The 20849-nt window shown below is 56.8% G+C and overlaps 7 protein-coding genes across 7 annotated transcripts; 6 read left to right on the plus strand and 1 right to left on the minus strand.

The window, feature by feature from the left end:
* Positions 1–1436: 1436 nt before the first annotated feature.
* DACRYDRAFT_88381 (molybdopterin binding oxidoreductase) lies at positions 1437–3678 on the plus strand (the record flags this gene model as incomplete). Its single annotated transcript, XM_040776848.1, has 11 exons — positions 1437–1841; positions 1891–1968; positions 2023–2091; positions 2143–2204; positions 2258–2352; positions 2413–2645; positions 2695–2832; positions 2882–2992; positions 3081–3313; positions 3384–3437; positions 3504–3678. The coding sequence occupies 11 exons, from the start codon at positions 1437–1439 to the stop codon at positions 3676–3678; spliced, it is 1653 nt and encodes a 550-aa protein (XP_040629487.1).
* Positions 3679–3874: 196 nt separating this feature from the next.
* On the minus strand, positions 3875–5198 carry DACRYDRAFT_78429 (uncharacterized protein; the record flags this gene model as incomplete). The annotated part of the gene is made up of 3 exons (XM_040776339.1): positions 4711–5198; positions 4255–4643; positions 3875–4206 (listed from the first exon to the last, which is right to left on the minus strand). The coding sequence occupies exons 1-3, from the start codon at positions 4923–4925 to the stop codon at positions 3875–3877; spliced, it is 936 nt and encodes a 311-aa protein (XP_040629488.1). The 5' UTR covers positions 4926–5198.
* Positions 5199–6121: 923 nt separating this feature from the next.
* Positions 6122–7962, plus strand: DACRYDRAFT_115637 (uncharacterized protein; the record flags this gene model as incomplete). The annotated part of the gene is made up of 2 exons (XM_040770045.1): positions 6122–6241; positions 6292–7962. 2 exons carry the CDS (start codon positions 6122–6124, stop codon positions 7960–7962), a joined length of 1791 nt encoding a protein of 596 aa, XP_040629489.1.
* Positions 7963–8253: 291 nt separating this feature from the next.
* Positions 8254–9832, plus strand: DACRYDRAFT_78430 (DNase I-like protein; the record flags this gene model as incomplete). Its single annotated transcript, XM_040776340.1, has 5 exons — positions 8254–8297; positions 8345–8518; positions 8589–8775; positions 8840–8962; positions 9014–9832. The coding sequence occupies 5 exons, from the start codon at positions 8257–8259 to the stop codon at positions 9830–9832; spliced, it is 1344 nt and encodes a 447-aa protein (XP_040629490.1).
* A 236-nt stretch (positions 9833–10068) lies between these two features.
* DACRYDRAFT_106662 (uncharacterized protein) lies at positions 10069–10492 on the plus strand (the record flags this gene model as incomplete). Its single annotated transcript, XM_040768309.1, has 2 exons — positions 10069–10318; positions 10359–10492. 2 exons carry the CDS (start codon positions 10069–10071, stop codon positions 10490–10492), a joined length of 384 nt encoding a protein of 127 aa, XP_040629491.1.
* Positions 10493–11148: 656 nt separating this feature from the next.
* On the plus strand, positions 11149–16527 carry DACRYDRAFT_115639 (uncharacterized protein; the record flags this gene model as incomplete). The annotated part of the gene is made up of 5 exons (XM_040770046.1): positions 11149–12092; positions 12152–13721; positions 13771–15387; positions 15436–16062; positions 16110–16527. The coding sequence occupies 5 exons, from the start codon at positions 11149–11151 to the stop codon at positions 16413–16415; spliced, it is 5064 nt and encodes a 1687-aa protein (XP_040629492.1). The 3' UTR covers positions 16416–16527.
* A 638-nt stretch (positions 16528–17165) lies between these two features.
* DACRYDRAFT_78439 (uncharacterized protein) lies at positions 17166–19183 on the plus strand. Its single transcript, XM_040776341.1, has one exon. The coding sequence runs from the start codon at positions 17191–17193 to the stop codon at positions 19063–19065; it is 1875 nt and encodes a 624-aa protein (XP_040629493.1). The 5' UTR covers positions 17166–17190; the 3' UTR covers positions 19066–19183.
* Positions 19184–20849: the final 1666 nt, after the last annotated feature.

Below are 20849 nucleotides of genomic sequence, written 5' to 3' on the forward strand. Positions count from 1 at the left end.
CCCCAGCAAGAAGAATGGAGAGGCTTTTAGTTGCAAAGTCTTCTCCTCTTACGTGTGGCCTGACTTTGACATGTACTTGAGGACAAAGTGGATGGAAAAGCATGTTGCTAAGAAACTCTGCCAAACTGTGTTTGATATGGAAGCATGCTGGGAACATTCAGAGGGGCTATTCCCCCTCCACATGGTGAATCACTGGGTTCTGGGACATGTGGACTTTGTCAAATGCCACATCATTATATATGACTCACTGTGTTGCCATTGGAGGTTGGCTGTTATGGTGCATCCTCATGGTTATCTCACATAGCCAGTACTCATTTGACATGCAGATGATAAAGTGTATGGTGATGGCAATTGCTGAGGAATCTTCCCAGGACTGGCCTGGGTGCTTATGGGTAGGCTGGGAAGCACATGCAGCCTTGGTATGTGTGTTCACCCCCCTGGGGCAGAGAATATTGTTAAATATGATCTAGGTCCCAGAACAACAGAATGGCCATGATTGTGGGTTGTGGGTGCTAACCCAGATAATGGCAGTCATGCGGGGTGTTGACCAGACATTCATGACTGATGCAGAGATGTCACAGTTCTGTCACTGGTTACATGACAACATGGAGAGTTTGCCATATGCACTCGTAGCACCACGTGCACCAGCAAAAGAGGAGAGTGCACCCTTGGACTTGAACGAGACCGTGTTAGAGTTGGTGGACTCGGACAAGGCCATGGATCTCAATTAGGTAGTCATATATACATTACTTACAATTACGCTTCTTGCTCTAGAGAAGTGGAACACTTTTTTCTGGTACATACTATATTTTGTAGTATTAGGAATCCATACGCTCAGTACCCTCTGCTCTCTTGGCATGACTTTCAGCACTTGAAGCACCTGTACTGAATAATAGGAGTTCAGGCCCTCTTGCTGACCCATGACCTAAGGGACGGAAGTGTGACATTCCAGCGTTTGAGGGCCTGGTTGACCCTACCTCTTGCGAGCCCAGTGCATGGCAAAGTACTGCTGTCTATGGGACATGGTTCCTACAATCGAAAGCCCTTGATAAGGTATCGGCTGTACCAACTTTGCTTCTGCTTTGCTGGCCATGTCCTCTTATCCACGAAATCGGACGATGCTGCCTGCTCCAACTGTTCTTGTCCTGCGTATTCCCTCGAGCGGATCCCGGACATCATTCCCGAGCACACGACACCGTGTCTCATCTCTGGCTATTCTATGGTACATCTTGGTCAGTTGTCTATGTATTCCAAACGGGTTAGTGCAAGCCCAGCACTGTTCTTGTCGAGAATGTCGGGTGTCACGCTCCATGTCTGTTTATGGCAACTAGTGACTGTCTTCCTGGGTCCCCCGCGCCAGGAGCCGTCGGAACCTACGGCTATCGTACATGTATAAGACCAGCTGCTAGCATGTAGGCGCATCTCCATTGAACCCCATGGAGTACACACTCGTGTCAAAGATGTTCACCAACCCAAACGGTATCGAGGTTCTGCTGCCGGCTCCCGTGGAACCCAAGAGCGAACTGCTATTCAATGCAGGAGTCTATGACGGCGCAGTTCCTTTCAAGGAAACGAACGCTGGATGGCACGGATACATCCCCTGGACTGATCATCCTCAGTGGAAACAGCTGGCGAAGGAGATCTTGGACGGTGCGCAGCAGCAGGCTATCGAGTCGCCGTTCAAGCCGGGCCAGGCAGCGTATGACGATCAGACCACAAAGCTTAGAGTTACTGGCGGAATTGTGGGAACCAGATTCTCCGAGTACTTCATGCGCCTTGGAGCAGTGCTGTACAACTGGCCTGCGGAGAGCTGGGAGACGATCAAGAAGGATAAGGACAGGGTATGAGTATTATCCTACTGCGCTTTGGTCGCCGTTTGATGTCTCGCAGAGCATGCTTCATGTACTTTCCTTCCCTTACAATGGTGAAGCAACAAAGGACGATATCGTCAAACATGTCATCACTCCTGTATTATCCTTTTCGTTTATGAACACGCGCATAACACTAAAATAATCGCAACAGAACCCTCTTCACTTTGTCCGTAATCACGGCAACATCCCTATTATCGATGCCAACACATGGCTGCTCGAGGTAAGCACCGGTTATTCCTAAGCTCTGATCACACGCTCACGGAGCTTTTAGCTCGGTGGTCTTGTGAATCAACCAAAGAGTATCAAGTTCGACCAGCTCAAGTCTGGATTCCCGTGAGCAGCCTGTTCTGCGTCCATCCACTTCACCGAGCTCATCAGGGCTGTAGGACCAAGACGGTCACTGCCACGCTCGTCTGCTCGGGTACTCGGAGGAAGGAGCAACAGATGGAAGCACTGGGAGAGTTCGACGAGCTCATCAACGGCACGTCTTCATCATTTTCCGCTGAGCGGAAATCCCTCTCTAACCAATTCTGTACCACAGCTCCCTGGACCGAGCAGGCGCTGGGTACCGCCCGCTGGACAGGCGTCACCTTGAAGACGCTGGTCGACTACTGCGGCGGGCTGAGGGACGAGGCGACTGATATCGAGTTCTACGGTGCAGACACCTACTTTAAGCGGAACAAGCCTGATAATTATATCGTCTCCATCCCTATCCGGAAGATGGAGGATACCATCATCGCTTTCGAGATGAATGGAGAGCTTCTCACGCCTACAGTGCGTTTTGGCCCGTAATGGTTGTGCACAGGAGCTGACTAGAGGGCAGCATGGTGCTCCCGTTCGGGCAGTTGTGCCGGGGTACATCGGCGCACGGAGCGTCAAATGGCTCTATAGGATCAAAGCGCTTCCCCACCCCTCGCTCGCCCCCGTCCAATCAGAAGAATACCTCTACTTCACGCACCAAGTCCGCCGTCTTTCCCCCGCGCGCTGCCGCCAGTGTGCTGACCCTGCAGATGGGAAAACATAATTTCAGATGGTCGGATGGGTTCCAGATTGGCGGAATGCCAATCTCGAGCGCGATCATGTCCCCCAAGAACGGGGAAGTAGTGTACCATAACGGCAAGGTGCGTCCTCCCCCTCCCCCTCCCCCTCCCCCTCCCCATCCTCCGGCTCTCAAATCTCACCAACTCCAACTCCCGCTATACACGGCAGGTCAAAGTCACCGGCTGGGCCTACACAGGCGGCACATCCAACTGGGTAGAGCGAGTCGAAGTCTCCCCCAACGGAGGCTCAGACTGGTACCCCGTCTCCACAGCCCAGCTCTCCCAGAAGTTCTGGTGGGCATGGAGGTTGTTCGCCGTGGAGGTGCCTACGCCTGCGCAGGGGTATTTGGACTTTACGGTCAGGGCTTGGGATGGGAATATGAATACTCAGCCGACGTTGGTGTGCGTACTAGTTCTTTTGGTTCGCTGTGGGTGCGGGTGACGTGGGGTGCTCATATGCACTTGTATGTAGGAGGGATGGGTGGAACTGGGACACGCACGTGACGAATTCGTGCCATCATATCCAGTGCGTTCCTTGGTTCCCATCTCCATCCCCCGTGGAGCTCCAGCTACCTACTAACAGCATCACCAGGATCTACTCCGTCAACCTCTCCGACCCGCAGACAGCGCTGCGTCTCGCCCAGCTGCACAAACACGGGCTTGCCTTCGAGCCGGTGCATAAGCCGCTCGAGATGGAGTTGGAGGACGAAGTCGAGTATTTGAACAGGATTAGGGAGGGGAGTATTAGGCGTGACCCCGTGGAGTAGGAGTAGGAGTAGGGCGCTTGTCCGGCGGTGGGGAAGGGGATGGGAAACGTTCCTGTCTTTTGAGTTTCTGGTACTGGATTGGAATTTGGTCGTATATGCACATACAAGGGCAGAGAAATAAGAGTCCAGTCCTCGAGTCCTCAGTCCATTAGAACAAAACTAGAACTAGTTAGCTGCCTGCTCATCCCCCCCGCGGTCAGGGATCAACGCCATGAGGGATCAACGCCATGACCGCATCCCTACCAAACACCTGCGTAGCCACACCTCTCATCTTTCCCCAAGGCAGTTCCTCCCCAGCCCCTCCCGCACCCCCTGCGACCCCTCCCGTGCCCGTGCCTAGTGGGGACTCTCTCACAAACCCGATACCTGCTGGACCGACAAGGATAGGCGCGACGGTGACGATGAGGAGGTCTATGAGGCCTGAGGCAAGGAAGGAGGTTATAACGCGTTGTCCGCCTTCTACCATTAGGCTTTGAATGCCTTTTGAGTAGAGGAGGTCCAGAACCGCTGGGAGGGAGAGGTGGCCGTCTAGCGTAGGGATGAGCGAGGTATATGCTAATATGCGGCTAAGCTCACCGGCTAATAAAGGCACCTCGAACACCTCCGCCCCTAGCTCGCTGAGCGCCGCCTTCCTCCCCTTGAGTTCCGGGTGTGCCGGGTCCGGGAGTTCGAGAGCAGCGCAGATAATCCAGGGCTGGACGGCGCCTTGTGCGAGGTTGGTGAGGAGGCGGGAGTGGGAGGGGAGGCGGAGGTGGGGGTCGAGGATTACTGGACGGGGGGAGGGCCAGGAGGGAAGTGCGGGGGATGGGCTGGGGTTGGTTGGAGTGGGGGTGGAGAGGGGTGAGGGTGAGGTTGAGATGGTGGAGGTGGGAGTGGAGGGAGGGAGGAGGCGGACGTTCAGCTGGGGGTCGTCGACCAGTACAGTCCCTACGCCCACAAGGATGGCATCATGTCTCGCTCTCATCCTTCCAAAGCCAAGCCAACGTCAGTCATCACACGTCTCACATAGCGAACCAAAAGGGAAGAACGTACAGATGAGTAAGGACCAAGCTTTCCTTCCCGCTGAGAGAGAGCGGACGTCCGCGGAGTGCGATCTTGCTGTCGAGACTCTGGGCATAAGTGAGGGTTAGGAACGGTTTTGAGGGGTTTGAGCTGGGGTTTGTGGGTGTTGATGATGGAGGAGGGAGGAGGGGGTCGAGGAATGATTGGGCTTGTTGTAGGAGGGAAGGGGAGGACAAGGAGGACATTGTGACTGAGGTGGATTGGAGTGGATTGGAGTGGATTGGGGTTGTTTGAGAGGAGAGGCAGATGTATGCGCCTCCAAATGATAGGGACAGGGACCGACAGACGTCACCCAGAAGCGTCACATGACCCCTACCAATCAATCATGTGAAAAACCGGACAAGCGGAACCGAGTTCCAGCACTGCCACTCTGTTCTCCGAGGGTCGTCCGATGTTTGGGCTCCGGTCTGGCCCGCAGCGGGAGGCTGACGGAAAGCGGTTTACGAGTGTTAACTTTGGTTCGAGTGCGATGTTTTTTAGTGGGAGGAGGGAGAGGATGTGAAGGGATGATGGGACAACGCAAGGGGAAGGTGAAACAATCCGGTGTCTTGCCCGCTGCTTTCAATTCCCCATTATTGGGAGAGAGAAGAGTAACCACGCCGGAGCCGCTGACGCTCCTCGTATCAGTCCGCGCCGGTACTCAATTTCTACGTCTTACTGACGTCTGGCTGGGGCGCGTACTATACATGTTTCGGCCTCCTCTGAACGTGATTCCCCCTCTTCACTCTATTCCGCGGTGGTTGGGACACACTGATGAACACGCCGTGGATGTCCTTACAGGGGCAGGAGATGGGCGAGCGTCAGCAACGTTGAGCATTTGAGGAGAGAGAGAGGAGAATATTAAAGTGATCCTCGTTTGATAATCAATCGATCTTGTGATCTATGTAGGTCAAACACTCCCTTGTCACCCTACAACGGGTTTTTCACACTCGCTGAGACTAAAAACAAGCCGGGATGGATACCGGAAGGCTCGGCGTGCTGTGCTTACGTCTGCGCAGGCCGCTAACCTGTTCCTCCCTTTCCTCCCGCAGGAGGACGCACATATACCCCCCCCCCCCCCCGAGCATGTTTATTTCTCAAAGGAAACCCCCCAAAATACTCTAAACTATCAGAAGAAACTAAGAGTGCCAGCACTGGGGATCAACTCTAGTCCCTCGTGTTCTCCTGTGTCTTGGGTATAAGGAACGTTTAACTTTGGGTTATTCACTGTCGACCACCCGCGACTGGGTATCCTGTATCCGACATCCGCTGCGTGGGAAAGGGCATCATGCGCCCCTAGAAGGACGACGTACAACCTTGCAACCAACTTCTACGCATACACGACACCACATAAACAGCACTTTGGTGGGCTGTCATTTCACACCTTTCACTCACGAGCACGATGAACGTCGCCCAGTCTGCACATCTTTCTGCTGCGGCGGTAGTGACTGCAACGGCAATAAGACGCCCTCTCTCAATCTACTTTGCAACCCTTGTCATCTCCCTCTCTGGGCTCATACTCGTACGCACCCCTTACCCTTGACTCCTAACTGAACGCTCACACCCACGCAGAGCATCTTCTGCCTCGCAGCTGTCACTCGCCCTCCCCCATCCCGCCGGCTCTCCCTCCCCCTCCCCGCACGCCCACCACATCAGCACCCAACGACCCCCCGCCGTCTAACAGCACACCGCGCCTCCTCCTCACCAGAGCTCAACCGCCCCTCCCCCCAATTCCCAGATCCCCCCCGCCCGGCGCGCAGCCGCACCCGACGCCTACTCACCACTCCCACTCCCTTCCTCCCGCCACTTCCAAGCCCCAAACAGGTCAGGAAAGCCGTCGAAGGCCCTTGTCGCCTGCTAGGGGGAAGAGCGCTCACTACCGCTACGGGCAGAGCACTCTTTTTGCGCGATGCGTTGGATGCGAATATGCGTGAGGTGAGGGCTAGGCGGCGCGCACGGGGACAAGGGCAAGGGGGGAGGGAGAGCTTGTCGAGCTACGCGAGCTCTTGTGAGAGCCTTTCCGCTGCGGAGCCCTCTGAGGCTGAGGAGGTGAAGGAAGAGACGGACGAGGAGCGGACGCCCCACCCGCTTATCAGGACGGGGACGGGGACGGGCGTGCGGGGGATTGGGCTCGCTCTGGGCCAAGGGACGCTGTCGCCTCAGGAGGAGAAGGAGTGGGAGGATACGGACCCTACACCACGGAGTTCTCCCGTGAGGAGGAGGTCGTTGATCCCCTCTCTGCCTCTACCTACCCCGGTGCCGACGCCGACGCCGCAGGTGCAGCCACAGGGGCAGGGGCAGGGTACACCAGTGAAGGAGAAAAAACACTTCTGGCTCAGGAGAAGCAGTACGATCTCCTCCCTCCCCCTCCCCCTCCCCCTTCCCCCTGGGCTAGCGCACCCGAGTCCTCTCTCGCAGATTTGTCTGCCCGAAGCACAGCCCGAACCCGAACCGGAAAAGGGGAACCGGCGCCCGCTGTCGACCTCCGAGATGAAGGAAGGAGAGGGGAAGAGACGCTCGAGTGGAGGGAGCGATGCCAGTTTGGGCTCGGTGAGCGGGAAGAGCGAGAGCGCTCGTAGTTCCGCCAGTGGGGGGAGCAGGGGAAGTACAAGCACAGGGCGGACAGCTCCTCCTCCTTACACCCCTGCTCCTGCTCCCGCGCCCGCTCCTGCACCTGCGCCTACACTAGCGAAGCACGCTCGTTCTCGCACATCTTTGGGCAGCCCTGTACCCCCTCCGCCTCAGCTTAAGCCCCGCCCGACATCGGTGATCGACCTCTCTCGCAGCCGGACGAGGGCTAGCGAGCCTTTGCCTGGCGAGGCCGAGCGGGAATGGGAGAAGAAGAAAGGGAGTGGGTTTAAGCATCGGATTTCTGGGATCTTTGGGCATTCTCCTTCCCTTTCCCGTTCGCACGGGCACGGGCACGGCCTGGCCGCTCTGGACGGTTTACCCCCCAGTATCAGCGAGAGTGGGTTACCAGAAAGTCAGAGTACTCCGGAGATCAAGCCGCGTGCAGCGAAGGAGAAAGCCGGGGTAGAACGGGTCGGGAGGCACGAATGGATGCAGCGGGTGGAGAGGGAGAGTTGGCGGGTTTCTTACACTTCTCGGGAGGAGCTGGAGTCTGGTATGAATGATAAGGAGAAAGAGAAGGAGAAGGAGAAGGGGAAGGAGAAGGGGATAAGGGGGGAGAAGAGGATGGAGCGGAGCCCTAGCAGGTGGAGATTGAGTAAAGTTACTGTTTGAGAGCTTTTTGGGCATATGCATCGCTGTGCTCACATCCACACGGACACGGTCTTTTCGACGTACTGTAGCGACTTAGTGTCTTGCTGTTTTACTGTATGATTAGGATGTATTGCATTGCTTGCATAAACATTTCTTATAGTAGTTTACATTAGGTTGTTGTTGACAATAGAATCACCAGACAAGAACCAGCTCTGCCCCTCAACACTTTCACGAGCGCCTGTGACTATGTGCGTGTTACGTCATGCGCCGTCCTTGTACTGCCCGCCTCTTGCACCGTTGCCCTGGACCACACCAATGTCGACAACAGAGCTCAAAGTGCTTACTCTCAACTGCTGGTACATCTCTCTCACTATTCAGCAGTGCAGAGCTAACCAGCTAGTAGGGGGCTCAAATGGCTCTCCACAGATATAGAGCCTCGGATACACGGCATTGCCGAGTTCATCGCCGCCCAGAACTACGACATCGTCGCCTTTCAGGAACTGTGGCAGCACGTGCACTATGATCATATGCGGACGAGACTGGCAAAGTCTCTCCCTTACGGGCAGATGTTCTTCGGGTACGCTCTCCCCTCTTGTCATTGTCCTTGGATTCGGTGCTCACCGGGGTGCTGTGCTGGGCGGGGGTAGAGGCGCACTAGGAGCAGGACTGGCCATCTTCTCCAAATACCCTATTGTCGAGTCCTTCACTCGCTCGTACCCGCTGAACGGCTCCCCGCTCGCTGTAGCTGCTGGGGACTGGTTTGTCGGCAAAGCGGTCGGAAGCGTCGTACTTTCCCATCCTACGCTAGGGGAGGTAGAGGTGTTCACTACCCATGTGCGTGCTGCGTCGTTCGTCCTACGAAGGAGAAGGGGCTGATAAACCACCCCCAACCCCGTAGATGTATGCCAGTGGAGGGGAGGACGGGCCGGAGGACAAGAGAGCGCATAGGATTGTGCAGAGCTGGGTGCTTGCAAACCTCCTGCGAGCGAGCGCAGGCGGCCGGGGGAGGCATGTCCTACTCGTGCGTCCCCGCTGCTCCCACCCGCTAAGGCGCTAACCCCGCTTGGTGCAGACCGGAGACCTGAACAGCGTCCCCACCGCGCTGTCTATCAACCTTCTCTCATCTCATGCCGGGCTCACGGACGCGTTCGTCCACACCCACCCTCAGGCCGGGGCTTCCAACCTGCACCAAACGCCCTACTCGCTACAATCTGCCGAGCTCGCTATCCGCGATTTGGGGATCACGGCTGACTCCCCGCTGAACACCTATTCTGCTAAGAAGAAACTGGACGCCTCTGCCCGCCGCTGGCAGGGGAAACGGCTGGACTACATCTATTATCGCAGCGAGCGGATGAGCTGCGTGGCGAGCCAGGTGGTCCTGACTGATAAAGTCCCGGGATTCGATTTCTCGTACTCAGACCACTTTGGGCTAGAAGCGACGTTTGCTCTCCTCCCTTCCCCTGCTCCGGATGTTCCAAACCCGCCAGTCCAGCCGCTCACGGCACGCACCCTCTCCCAAGCACTGCAGGCGCTGTCCACGTTCTACCGCCAATCTCGCTCCACCGCCCGCATGTACATGACCGGGTTCAATGGGTGCATCCTCGCCCTCCTCGCCCTGATCATAGGGAGCGCTTTCCAGCCCAACAGGCGGGTCAACCCCCTGCTCGTCATTCTCGCATCGGCATTCACGTGGGGGGGTACGACCCTCCTCTACGCCGGGTTCGTATATGGCAAATGGGAACAGAGGGCGTTGATGACGGTTATTGAGGAGATGGAGCTGGAGATGCGGAGAGTGGAGGGAGGGGGTAGGGGGAGCGTTGTGAGCCCGAGCGAGAACAGTCAGGAGAGTGGGGAACCGTTGATCAGGAACGGGGCGGGGGCGGCGGTATAGCGGTTTGGACAATGATTGGTGTAATGAGATTTGTACAACTTCTTTTATCGTTCGTGCCGCTTGATGGGAGTATTAGACGTCTGTGGCTGGAGGGAAGACGCCGCACAGGCGCAGGGTGGGAACGTTGTCCGTGTCGATCACCCATTGTTCCCACTTTGTATCTATCACTGGACTAAGACCAGGACGGCCGCATCGCACCCATCCGGGACGAGAAATCAGAAACTAAAACTCAATAAATGGAACCCACTGCAATTCGCGCCGCGTTCGCCTACCTGGACAGCGTCAAGCGCACCTATGCTAACGATCCCCAGGTGTATGACCGGTTCCTAGCGCTGATGGGCTTGTTCAAAGACAGGCAGTGCGTACCCTCTTCCCTCCTCCCTCCTCCCTCCTCCCTCCTCCCTCCTCCCTCCTCCCTCCTCCCTCCTCCCTCCTCCCTCCTCCCTCCTCCCTCCTCCCTCCTCCCTCCTCCCTTCCTCTTTCCCCGTAGAAGTTCAAGGAGACGAGCTGACACGTGCGTGCGTAGGCTGGATATGGAGGGGGTTGTTGACGCTGTTGTTCAAGGAGAGAAAACAGCTGTTGATTGGGTTTGAGAGGTTTTTGCCTAGTGGGTGGGGGATGCGTGGGCCTGCTTCTGAGGGGAACAAGGCGAGGTTGTGATGCTTTTGGGGGGAAGGAGCTATTGGCGTGGGAGGGGCGAGGCTGGTGCTGGGAAGGATCTACTATTTACGCATATGCTGTGGGCTCTGTTTACTGAGGCCAGGCTGAGAGAATATGCCTTTTGTAATTGGTTCTGGAAGGTGTGATTGGGAAGACAGTGGAAGAAAACATCAGAATCGGAATAGGATATTGAATACTACGCCCATTATGCGTCAGATGGCGAAAATGAGCTGGGATACTTGTATAGGGGGTAATATTAATGGAGGATGACAATCGATAATCTTTGGACAATGATTGATATGATGACGATGAGATCGAGATAGACCGGAGCCGTACCCCCGTATGGCCGTGAATATGTGGCGCTGATGGAAGCAAAAAATGAATATGTTCAGCGGGGGTAAATCTGAGTCCGATTCGAGTGAGGCCAGATGAGGGTCCAAGGTTTGTGTAAGGAGCGAAGAGAGGTAAGAGGCGGCAACTGTAGGCTCACTTCTGTTCTCTGTCCTTGTGCACTTGCCCTTCTCTTCCACGCTTTCGCCTCAAGTTACTCTTCACCTCGTGCATCTTTCCCAATTCTGTCTTCTTCCACTGTGCAGGGTACAAGTTATCTACACTTACCTTGACCGGGAAGTGCCGAGAGTTCAAGGGGTGAAAATATGGAGACGGATCAGGCTCACGTTGGAGGCGGCGTGGGTGCAGGCGCGCCTTCTCATCAACTCGCTTCTGAACAGCAACACACTCAACAGCAACAACAACAACAACAGACACCCGCTCCTCTTCCTCAACCATCTTCATTCCTCAATCAACGTATACTTGACACTCCTACTTCTCCATCAAAACAGTCTATTGCGCGTCAACAGGATCCCCCAGTCGCCCCTCTCCCTCCTACCACCGCCACTCCTCGTCCACCAGATCCTTCCCCCGTTCCAACAGCATCAGGCGCACCGATGATGGGCCCTCCTCTCCCTCCCTTGGGGGGGTCAATCCATCCTCCCCCTCCGCCATCTCAGCCTCAGCTCCAGCAACTGCCACCTCAACCACCCCTTCCCCCGCCGGTATGGAGCCATACACCGGGATTGGGTCCTCCGCCTTTGCCACCACTCGGGAATTCACTTCATCAGCCGCTGCCTCCTCCTGTGGACCGCGAGCGCGAGAGGGAGCGGGAACGTGAACGCGAACGCGAAAGAGACAGGGAGAGGGACAGAGAAAGAGAGAGAGACAGGGACCGGGACCGCATGCAGTTGGACGGACCCCCGAGGAGAGACGAACCGCCGCCCCAACTCCCCGGTATCTCATCCTTCGGCGCAGGACCTCTCACTCCCCAACCTCTCGGACCTCCTCCCCCGCATCATCAACTGCATCACCCCCTCCCTCCTCCGAGCCATTTTGGCCCGCCTGGTCCCCCAGGCCCTCCTAGCCAAATGCACTTGGAGGACATCTCCGGACTCCCGCAGCCTCAGAACGAGCAGGAGCAGGAAGGAAGAAGCCTCAACGTCAAGGATGCGTTGACCTATCTCGATCAGGTCAAGAACGAGTTTACAGACCGGGCAGACGTGTACAACTTATTCCTGGATATTATGAAGGATTTCAAGAGCCAGTCGTGAGTCATCCGTCGTCAGGAAGGGGTATGTATGCGCAATTCTGATGCTTTGTGGATAGGATCGACACTCCCCGCGTTATTGAGCGTGTGTCCCAGCTGTTTGCAGGGCATAATCAGCTCATTCAGGGGTTTAACACTTTCCTCCCTCCGGGGTATAGGATCGAGACGATGGTGGATCCATCCGATCCGGACAAGATCCTCGTCACGACCCCATCGGGGACGTCGGCGCAGCATATTCCACATAATAATTCGCGTCTTCCTCCTGCCGGGGGTGCTTATGGACCTCCTGTGCCTCCTCCAAGCGGGCTACTTCCTCCTCCAGGACAGGGGTACACGGGCGTTCTCCCCCCGCTCGCACCTCCCCAGCCACAGGGAGGCCACTACGCCCCTCCTCAGCTGGGCCAGTTCCCTTCCCCTCAACCGATGCTCCCTCCCACAGGGTCGGTGCACCACCCACACACCGTGCCTTTAGGGCATCATGCTCCCGCACACTTCTCCTCAGCGCCCCACACGCCCGTGCCTCTCCTCCCTCCCGGCTCTAGCTCCGGCCACTATACCCCCGGCGGGACGGCCATTGCCCCCGGCGCGGAAGTGCCTATCAACCATGCGATGAACTTTGTAAACGAGATCAAGATCCGCTTCTCGCACGAACCAGACAAGTACAAGTCCTTCCTCGACATACTGCAGACGTACCAGCAACGCGCGCGTCCGATCGCCGAAGTCTTCCAGCAGGTCAACGAGCTCTTCGAAGGGCAGGAAGACCTCATCCAGGAATTTCAAGAGTTCTTGCCTGATAAAGGCCGGTATGGGTTCGAGGCGCTCGCTGGGGAGGGAGCGAGCCAGTTGGCGAGTATCAATGCCCCTGCGGCTGCGGATGGGCTGAGGACGGGAGAAGGGAGCTTGGGCACTGTTGCTGGTGCCAGGGAGAGGGAGAGGGAGAGCAGGCGCGAGCGAGAAGAGAGGGAGAAACGCCAGCGGGAGAAAGACCAGAAACAGCAGAGGAAAAAGAGGCCCGCTGCGCCCGAACCGCCTGCTCCTCAGACTTCCCGTTCTGCGCAAGGGAGAAGCCAGCCCGGCCCAGCGAGCAAGAAGGCGAAGACGAGCCATGGGAAGGCTGAGAGTCCCGCTCCTTCCTTACAGCAGGACAGACGCTCCCACGCGGCACATCATCATCTCAACCACGCACCCCCTGCTGCCCCGGCGGCCGCTCCTGTCCCTGCTCAAGCTGCCCAGCCTGCCCCTGCCCCTATCCAGCCCGTAAGACAGAACCCGGTCGCGTACTTCGACCGCCTGAAAAAGCATATCAACAACAACGCCGTCTATGCCGAGCTCCTAAAGCTACTCAACCTCTACACGCAGAGGATGTTCGACATGCGCGTGCTCGTCCAGCGCGCCCGACCGTTCTTCCACGACCCGGGCAGCCTGCAGTTCTGGACGGATTTCCTCGAGGTCTTGGAGTTGAGCGAGAGGGACGCAGAGGGGTTTCTCAGCGGGAGGGCGAATGCTGCTCCTGACGCGGAGATCGTAGGCCGGGACGGGGAGAAACTGATCCATCCGCTCGAGAGGCCGAGGCTGAATATCGATCAGCTGAAACCGCATGGACCGAGTTATCGCAAGCTGCCCAAGAGCGTGAGTGTTTGGCCATAGTTGACGAGATGCGTGCTGATGGATTTCGTAGGAGATCAACTTGGAGTGCAGTGGGCGGGACGCGCTCTGCTGGGAAGTACTGAACGATCAGTGGATTTCGCACCCTACTTGGGCGTCGGAGGAAGCTGGGTTCAGCGCGCACAAGAAGAACTCGTTCGAGGAGGCCATGCATCGGTCTGAAGAAGAGAGGCACGAATTCGACTTCCATGTCGAGGCTAATATCCGGACTATCTCGATGCTTGAACCTATCAACCAGCGGATCCTGACGATGGACCAGGATGAGAAGTCCAAATTGCGCTTGCCGCCGGGCTTGGGAGGACAGAGTAAAGGCATCTATGCGCGGATTATCAAGAAAGTCTATCCGGACACACATGCAGAGGTCATGCAAGCTCTTCAGGAGAGTCCGGCCATCGCCGTCCCCGTCGTGCTTGCTAGGCTGAAGCAGAAAGATGAAGAATGGCGCAAGGCGCAGCGCGAGTGGAACAAGGTGTGGCGCGAGGTGGAGGCTAGGAACTTTTATAAGAGCTTGGACCATATGAGCGCAACGTTTAAGGCTGAGGACAAGAAACGCTTTAACCCTAAGCGAGTGCAGGAGGAGATCGAGGTTATCAAGGCTGAGCAGGAGGCGAAGATGGCCCGGGATTCTCTTGGGGAGGGGGCTGCGCCTGTCTCGACGGGGAATGGGAATGGCAGCGCCAACGGGAATGGGAACGGGAATGGGAACGGGATCGTATTGGGCGTGCCTGGTAAATGGCAGTTCGAGCATACGATGGACGACCCTTCGATCTTACGGGACGTCGCCCACCTCGTATTCTCGTTCATGGACCGCGGTTCGGGCAGCTTGTCGTACAGCGAGCGTACGCGTGCTGAGCGGCTGTTGCGTACCTGGCTGCCCAAGGTCTACGGGCTGGACGCGGAGGAGTTCTGGAAGGGATACCCTGCGCTGCCGGAGGAGAGCGAGGATGAGGAGGAGCAGGAAGCGGAGGATGGCACTCCTGCTAATTTAGCGCCTTCTCATGCTACTCGGGCGAACGGCCATGTCAGGCGATCTCATCACGCTGGTGCGTCTGGGAGTAGGAAGAAGAAGGCCAGCAGGGCTGCGAGGGCACATCAAGCCCAGACACGAGAGGGCACTGTCATGAGCGAACAGCTTGATATTGCTGGTACCTCTACTCCCGAGCCTGGCCCGAGCGTGGATGGGGATGTCGAGATGGCGCCTGTACCTGAGCCTGCATTGCCTGTTCCCACCCCTGTTGCTCGGCCAGGGCCGGCGGTAATCACACCACCTCCGGAACCACGGAGCCTCGCTGATGCTACCAAGCCGTGGATCGATATCGTCCATCGGGAGGATGGATATGAAGCGATGGATCGGCAGCTCAGCAGTGGTGACCAACCCGAGGAGATGAGCTCGATGAGGGACGAACCTGTCCCAGCTCGCCAGGCTGGGAATAGGCCTGTGGAGCTGGATGGTGTCATGCATGAGGATGTGGATATGGATGCGGAGAACAAGCCGGCTGTGAATGGTGCACCTGCTCGCGGGGAGCAAAATATCGTACCGCTCAAGGTGCCCGATCATGCTAGAACACCGTATTCCAAGAGAGTGTTCTTTGCGAACACCACATATTACGTGTTGTATCGATTTGTCGAGGTGAGTGCAGCCGAGTCCGACTGAAGTATGTGAACTGACACTTTGTAGATCATGTACGATCGACTTCACGGGCTTAAGTATTACGACTCTCCTATCTGGAACGAGAGGCCGAACCCGCTGGCGATGGAGCTCGGTCTGCTGGAGGACACGAAGAACATCGATTCTGCGCCTAGCGACAAGACGACCGTATCTGCCGAGGCGTTGTACAAGCATTTGCTGAACCAGCTGGAGCTTTTCTTAGAGGGCAAGCTGGAGGAGAACAACCTTGTGGATATCGCCCGGAACCTGTACGGCACCGCTGCTTATGTTGTCGTTTCCTTCCATTCTGCATTGTCCCACATCTCACGGCTGGCTAAGAATGCGGCCGAAGAGGACGCGTCTAAGGACCTGTTAGTCCTGTTCAACGCGGACGAAGCGCGTCAGGCTGCGATCAAAGAGCCTTCCTTACCGGGCAGCGAAGGGATGCGTGCGGATCTGCGCGCGCAGATCGTCTACCGGCGAGAGGCGGAGAAGAAGATCGCCGAGGACAAACAGCTGTATCGGCTAGAGTGGGAAGCGGGTTCGGGGACGAAGGATTCGATGCGGGTCGCCCTTTTGAGAAAAGAGGACCCGAGCGGGGAAGAGCCTGACGGGGTGAGGGAGAAATGGAGAGTGTACATTGACAGCTATTCTATTGTGAGTATTTCCCCTTCTTGGTCTTCCTTCTCCTGAATTATGTACAGAACGCCCCGACCGAGAACCTGCCCAAGTCCAAGCCAGCTCTGTCCTTCCTGCCCAAGCTCCTCCCCCCGCACGCGGAGGAGATCCGCCGACTGCCAGGGGTCGAGTATTCTTCAGCGCTGCAGATCCGGGTCTGTGTACGCACGTACAAGCTCTTCTTCGTCGCCGGATCAGAGGAGTGGATCGTGCTCCGCCGAACGGCTGGGGAAGTCCACAAGCTGGAGAAGAGGAGAGAGGAGAGGAGGGAGAGAGGGAGGGAGAGGATGAATACTTGGGTTGAGGGGACGTTGAGACGTACCCGGGGGTGAGCAGTGGATGGACTATAACTAGTAACTAGGTTCCTTTTTTCTCTTTTGCTTATGTGAGTATCATATCCTTACGTACGAACATCACTGTATCATCCGAATATCGACCGCTTGTCCTGATGGGGGAATAACACATGAACATACACGTGGAGGGGGATTTGTCAGGTGGCTCAACCTGCATTCCCCTGAGTGTTCATCAGACCCTTACAGACTCACTTGACATGAGATGTACGGATAAGGCAAGACATGCAATCATTAGAGTCATTAGCAATTAAGTTCTAGAGTTCGGCAGGAGATCCCGGTTCACGTACTTGCGGGGAGGGCGCGTGATAGATTTCCCTTTTTGCGGTTAGGTATGTTGCTCTGTGTGGGGTGATACGGGGACGGTCTATTGAGGCTGGTCAGGTTGACGATGTGTTGAGGGGGTAATTATGGCTTAGTTACGACAGGAGGCAGGGGGGTGTTGATTGTCAGTACAGGGGCGGTGCCGAGTGATGGATCGGCGGTCGACTGGATGTGTGTCTTGGTGGTTGGGTGTGCGGAGGGGTTGCGTGGGGTTGCGTGGTGAGCGCCCTTTTCTCCACCTGTTACCACCACCCCTTTCCCCCAACTTCCCCACCGGGCCGACGATGCGATGATGCCCCAACAGAATGATCACAGCAGAACATCTTCTCCTGTTCATCTCTTTCCTTCTACTCCTAATACTCCTATCCCTTTACACCGCACCACCATCTACAACTTATTACCTTTGAACACTACGGATGGACATTGGGAGACGATGTTAGCTTCTGCACTTGCTCTCCCTTGGCAGTTATGGCCTTCTTTTGCATTACACCACAAACCCAACGAGGACGGCAGTGTAGAGGGAGAGAAAGCAGTACTCCCAGACGCACAGCAAGAGCAGAAGCAAGATGGAAATGACAACCCAGAGAAACAGCTCAACGCAGCCAGCAAAGCACTTACCGACCTCATAACACGACTCGACCTCTACAGACCCGGTTCCCAACCACCTTCATCCCGTATCACCCCTTCCCACTCTCCCCTCCCAGGTCCAGAAGAGCTCCTTTCCCTCACAGGCCTGTGGAACTACGCCGGGTTCCTGAGCCAGAAAGCCGCTGATGTGGCGGGTGACGTTCTCCGGCATCAGCTCTGGGGGCCGAAGAAGAAGTCGTGGGGCGTGAGGATGACTGTGCTGAGCGCGTTTATGCGCGGGGTGGGGAAGTACAGTGCTCTAGGGAACTTGGCCCTCATTAGGCTTCTTATGTCGCTCCCTGCCTTCCTCCCACCTTCGAGCGAGGCGCTCATCACCCCCATCGCCTTCCGCGTCAAGAGACGAGGGCTGCGCGGCTTGCTAGCGGAATACGACGCGCAGGAGGATGGGAGGCGGGAGATCACGGCTGAGTGGGTGGTCAGCAAGGCTCTGTGGAGAAAGTTAAACACGGAATGGAAGCGCGAGCACCCCGATACCCGCCCTGGCTCACGCGAGTCTTCCCGCCAGCGTCAGCATCCACCCAGAGTAAAGGGAAGAGTCATCCTCTACCTCCATGGAGGCGCGTACTATGTGTTCAACGCTTCCACCCATCGGCCAATAACGATTCCCCTCTCGCACGCCTGTTCCGCACGCGTGTTCGCGATCAACTACCGGCTCGCGCCGGAGACACGCTTCCCTGGGCCGTTGCACGATGCTGTGAGCGCGTACCTGCGGCTTACGAGGGATATGGCCATCCCCCCCAGCTCCATCCTCCTCGCTGGGGACAGCGCTGGTGGCGGTCTGGCACTAGCACTCGCCCTCTACTTGAGGGATAACGCCTACCCCCTCCCGGCAGGGCTCATCCTCCTCTCCCCCTGGGTGGATCTGACAATGTCCTCCGACTCGTGGGACAGCAACGCGGCGTACGACATCGTCCCCGTCCCACCGCCCACCTCCCACCTCAACCCGGTCCTGAACTACCTCGGCCCTGGCCCAGCAGGGATAGGGACGTACCTGACCCACCCGTACGCTAGCCCGCTGTTCGGGGACCTCTCCCGCCTCCCGCCCTTGCTCGTCCAGTGCGGAGACGCCGAAGTGCTCCGGGACGAGTGTGCGCTGCTGGCGCACAAAGCTGCCAGAGCGGGCGTGACTGTCAAGCATGAGATGTATGAGGATGCGGTACATGTTTTCCAGATGCTGCAGTGGTTGCCCCAGACTGCTAAGGCCTGGGAGTGCGTGAGGGGGTTTGTGAGAGGGGAAGTGAGGGAGTATGCTAGGCGGATGAAGGGGGAGTGTGGGCTGGCTGCTGGGGCGGGTCCGGTAGTACCGGAGGAGCAGGAGACAGAAGCTTCTGTGCCGGCATTCGACGACCGACCACAACCCAGGGTACCGCCGAGCATACACCTGCCTACCCCTTCCCCCTCCCCTCCTTCCACCTCCCCTGCACGCCAAGTACAAGGCCAGACGCTCCCCCCCGCTTCGTCCCCCATCCCGTCGCTGGACGGGGAGACGATGTGCACTTTCCCCCAGTCGGTGGTCGTCGATTGCTTGGGGGAGGAGATCGTGAAGGGTAGGGAGGCTTGTGGGTTGGAGATGGAGAGGGATGAGGATGAGGAGGTGGAGGGGGAAGAAGGAGAAGCGGAGGGCGGGGAGGGAGAAGCAGAGATCGGGGAGGGAATATAAGGATGCAGAGAGGGAGATTGGAGATAACGTTTCATGGGGTAATGATATGTATCCATACATAACGAGTCTTGATCGGGGAGGCTGACAGAGAAGCGAAGCGGTAATTATGTACTTGTACATTTCTATTTGTAATTTATATCTTTTATACCATCAACTTATTTGACAAGTGCAATGATACGCTGTCGCTGTTTGGTATCTCAGCGATGAGTGTCTCATAACAGCGACTGCACGATTGTCTTGCTCGAGGAACATGAACATGGGGAGGAAGGATCATTCCTCACAGGCGTGGAAGACGTCGATCACTCCAATAGTCCTGCGGCCCCCTAGTACTTCTGGATCATCTTCCCTTCCTCTGACGACCAACAGACTGCTTCACTCACTCCATTACGACCTTACGCATACAGCGACTCACGATCCCTCACGACACGTACATCATACAACGATACGATACAACAGAATACAGCACAACACGCGCAGATACAGAAGCGATAATGCAGCTCTCTCTTTCCCTCTGTCTCATCCTCTTCGCCCTAGGCCTGCATACAATAGCCGCTCCACTCCCCGTATGTCCTCCCTCCCCCCCCATCCAATCCAATCCAATCCCAGGACACAGCTAGCCTAACCTCACCACAGGCAGCCAACCCCGGCCCAGCGCTCGCCGACCCTCCTACCACCCCATCAGCGTCAGGCGACCTATACTCCGACTTGCTAGGCACTGTCGCCCGCGTGACTGCTATTAACGAGCATGTCGAGAGTACCGAAGGAGCGCAGTACGACTCCTCGGTGAGGCATCTTCCGGTTGACGAAGGTGCTGTGCTGCCGGGAGGACTGGAGAGGAGGTCACCGGCGGGGAGGGGGAACGCGGGTCTGGTTCGTGTTGCTCTTTTTCTTGGTGTGGGAGATCTGAGCGCATATATTTAGCAAAAAGTGCTCGACTTCATTCAGCCGGATGAGGAGACCCCTCAACGGGCTGAAACAAACCGGGAGACGCAGATGCAGACGCAAATGCAGATGCAGATGGACGTTGATCGCTCCCCTGATATTCCCGGAGAAGGGGCGCTGCTGCTCACCGCTCTTCAGGCAGAGCTGGCAGGTCGGTACAAGCACACCGTCTTTTGGAAACAGTCAAAGTTGCCGCATGGGTGGTACAAGGTTGCGGCTGTCTGAGATGGAGGGTATAGGGCCGTAGGAAGACGACATGCGCTGTTATGCTCCATTGATGTTTCAGAGGGATCGACTACAGATGGCGGACATGAGGAGGTTTAATAGAGGTGATAGACACAGTTCCTTGATAGTCGGCAGCCCTAGGACCGGATCAAGCCAGACGTTCTTCTGATATGAACCTGGAAACGGAATGACCGAATGGGCAAGTTGTGAGAGAGCGCCTGAGGAGAAAACCAGGCTTCGTGAAGCAACATTTCCAGTGTCACGTGGTTAACGGCTGTCCTTGTGCAATTGTGTAGGTTGGACAGTTGACTTGTGCCGGACTAGAATAGTACTTCGCGGTGCCAGTCTCGGAGTAATAAGAGACGGCGCACACGAAGTATTCGGCTGCTGTCGGGTGGCAAACCGCTCGCGCCCATCGGATTCCTGAGCAGGAAGGTATCCGTTTGCGGGCGACACGTCCACCCGGGCCGGGCGCCCTGGTATCTGCACCAGGGGTGATACGGAGCTCAAGTCGTTGTCCATCGTCGACCTGTTGAGTGGAGCTTGGCGCACTGAGTATGACGTTTCGGTCCAGATCTCAACGCCTTGCCCCCCCCCCCGTCCCCGGTCCGTCTATA

The sequence above is a fragment of the Dacryopinax primogenitus genome (genome assembly GCF_000292625.1).
Source record: "Dacryopinax primogenitus strain DJM-731 SS1 chromosome Unknown DACRYscaffold_7, whole genome shotgun sequence".
Classification (NCBI taxonomy): Eukaryota; Fungi; Basidiomycota; class Dacrymycetes; order Dacrymycetales; family Dacrymycetaceae; genus Dacryopinax; species Dacryopinax primogenitus.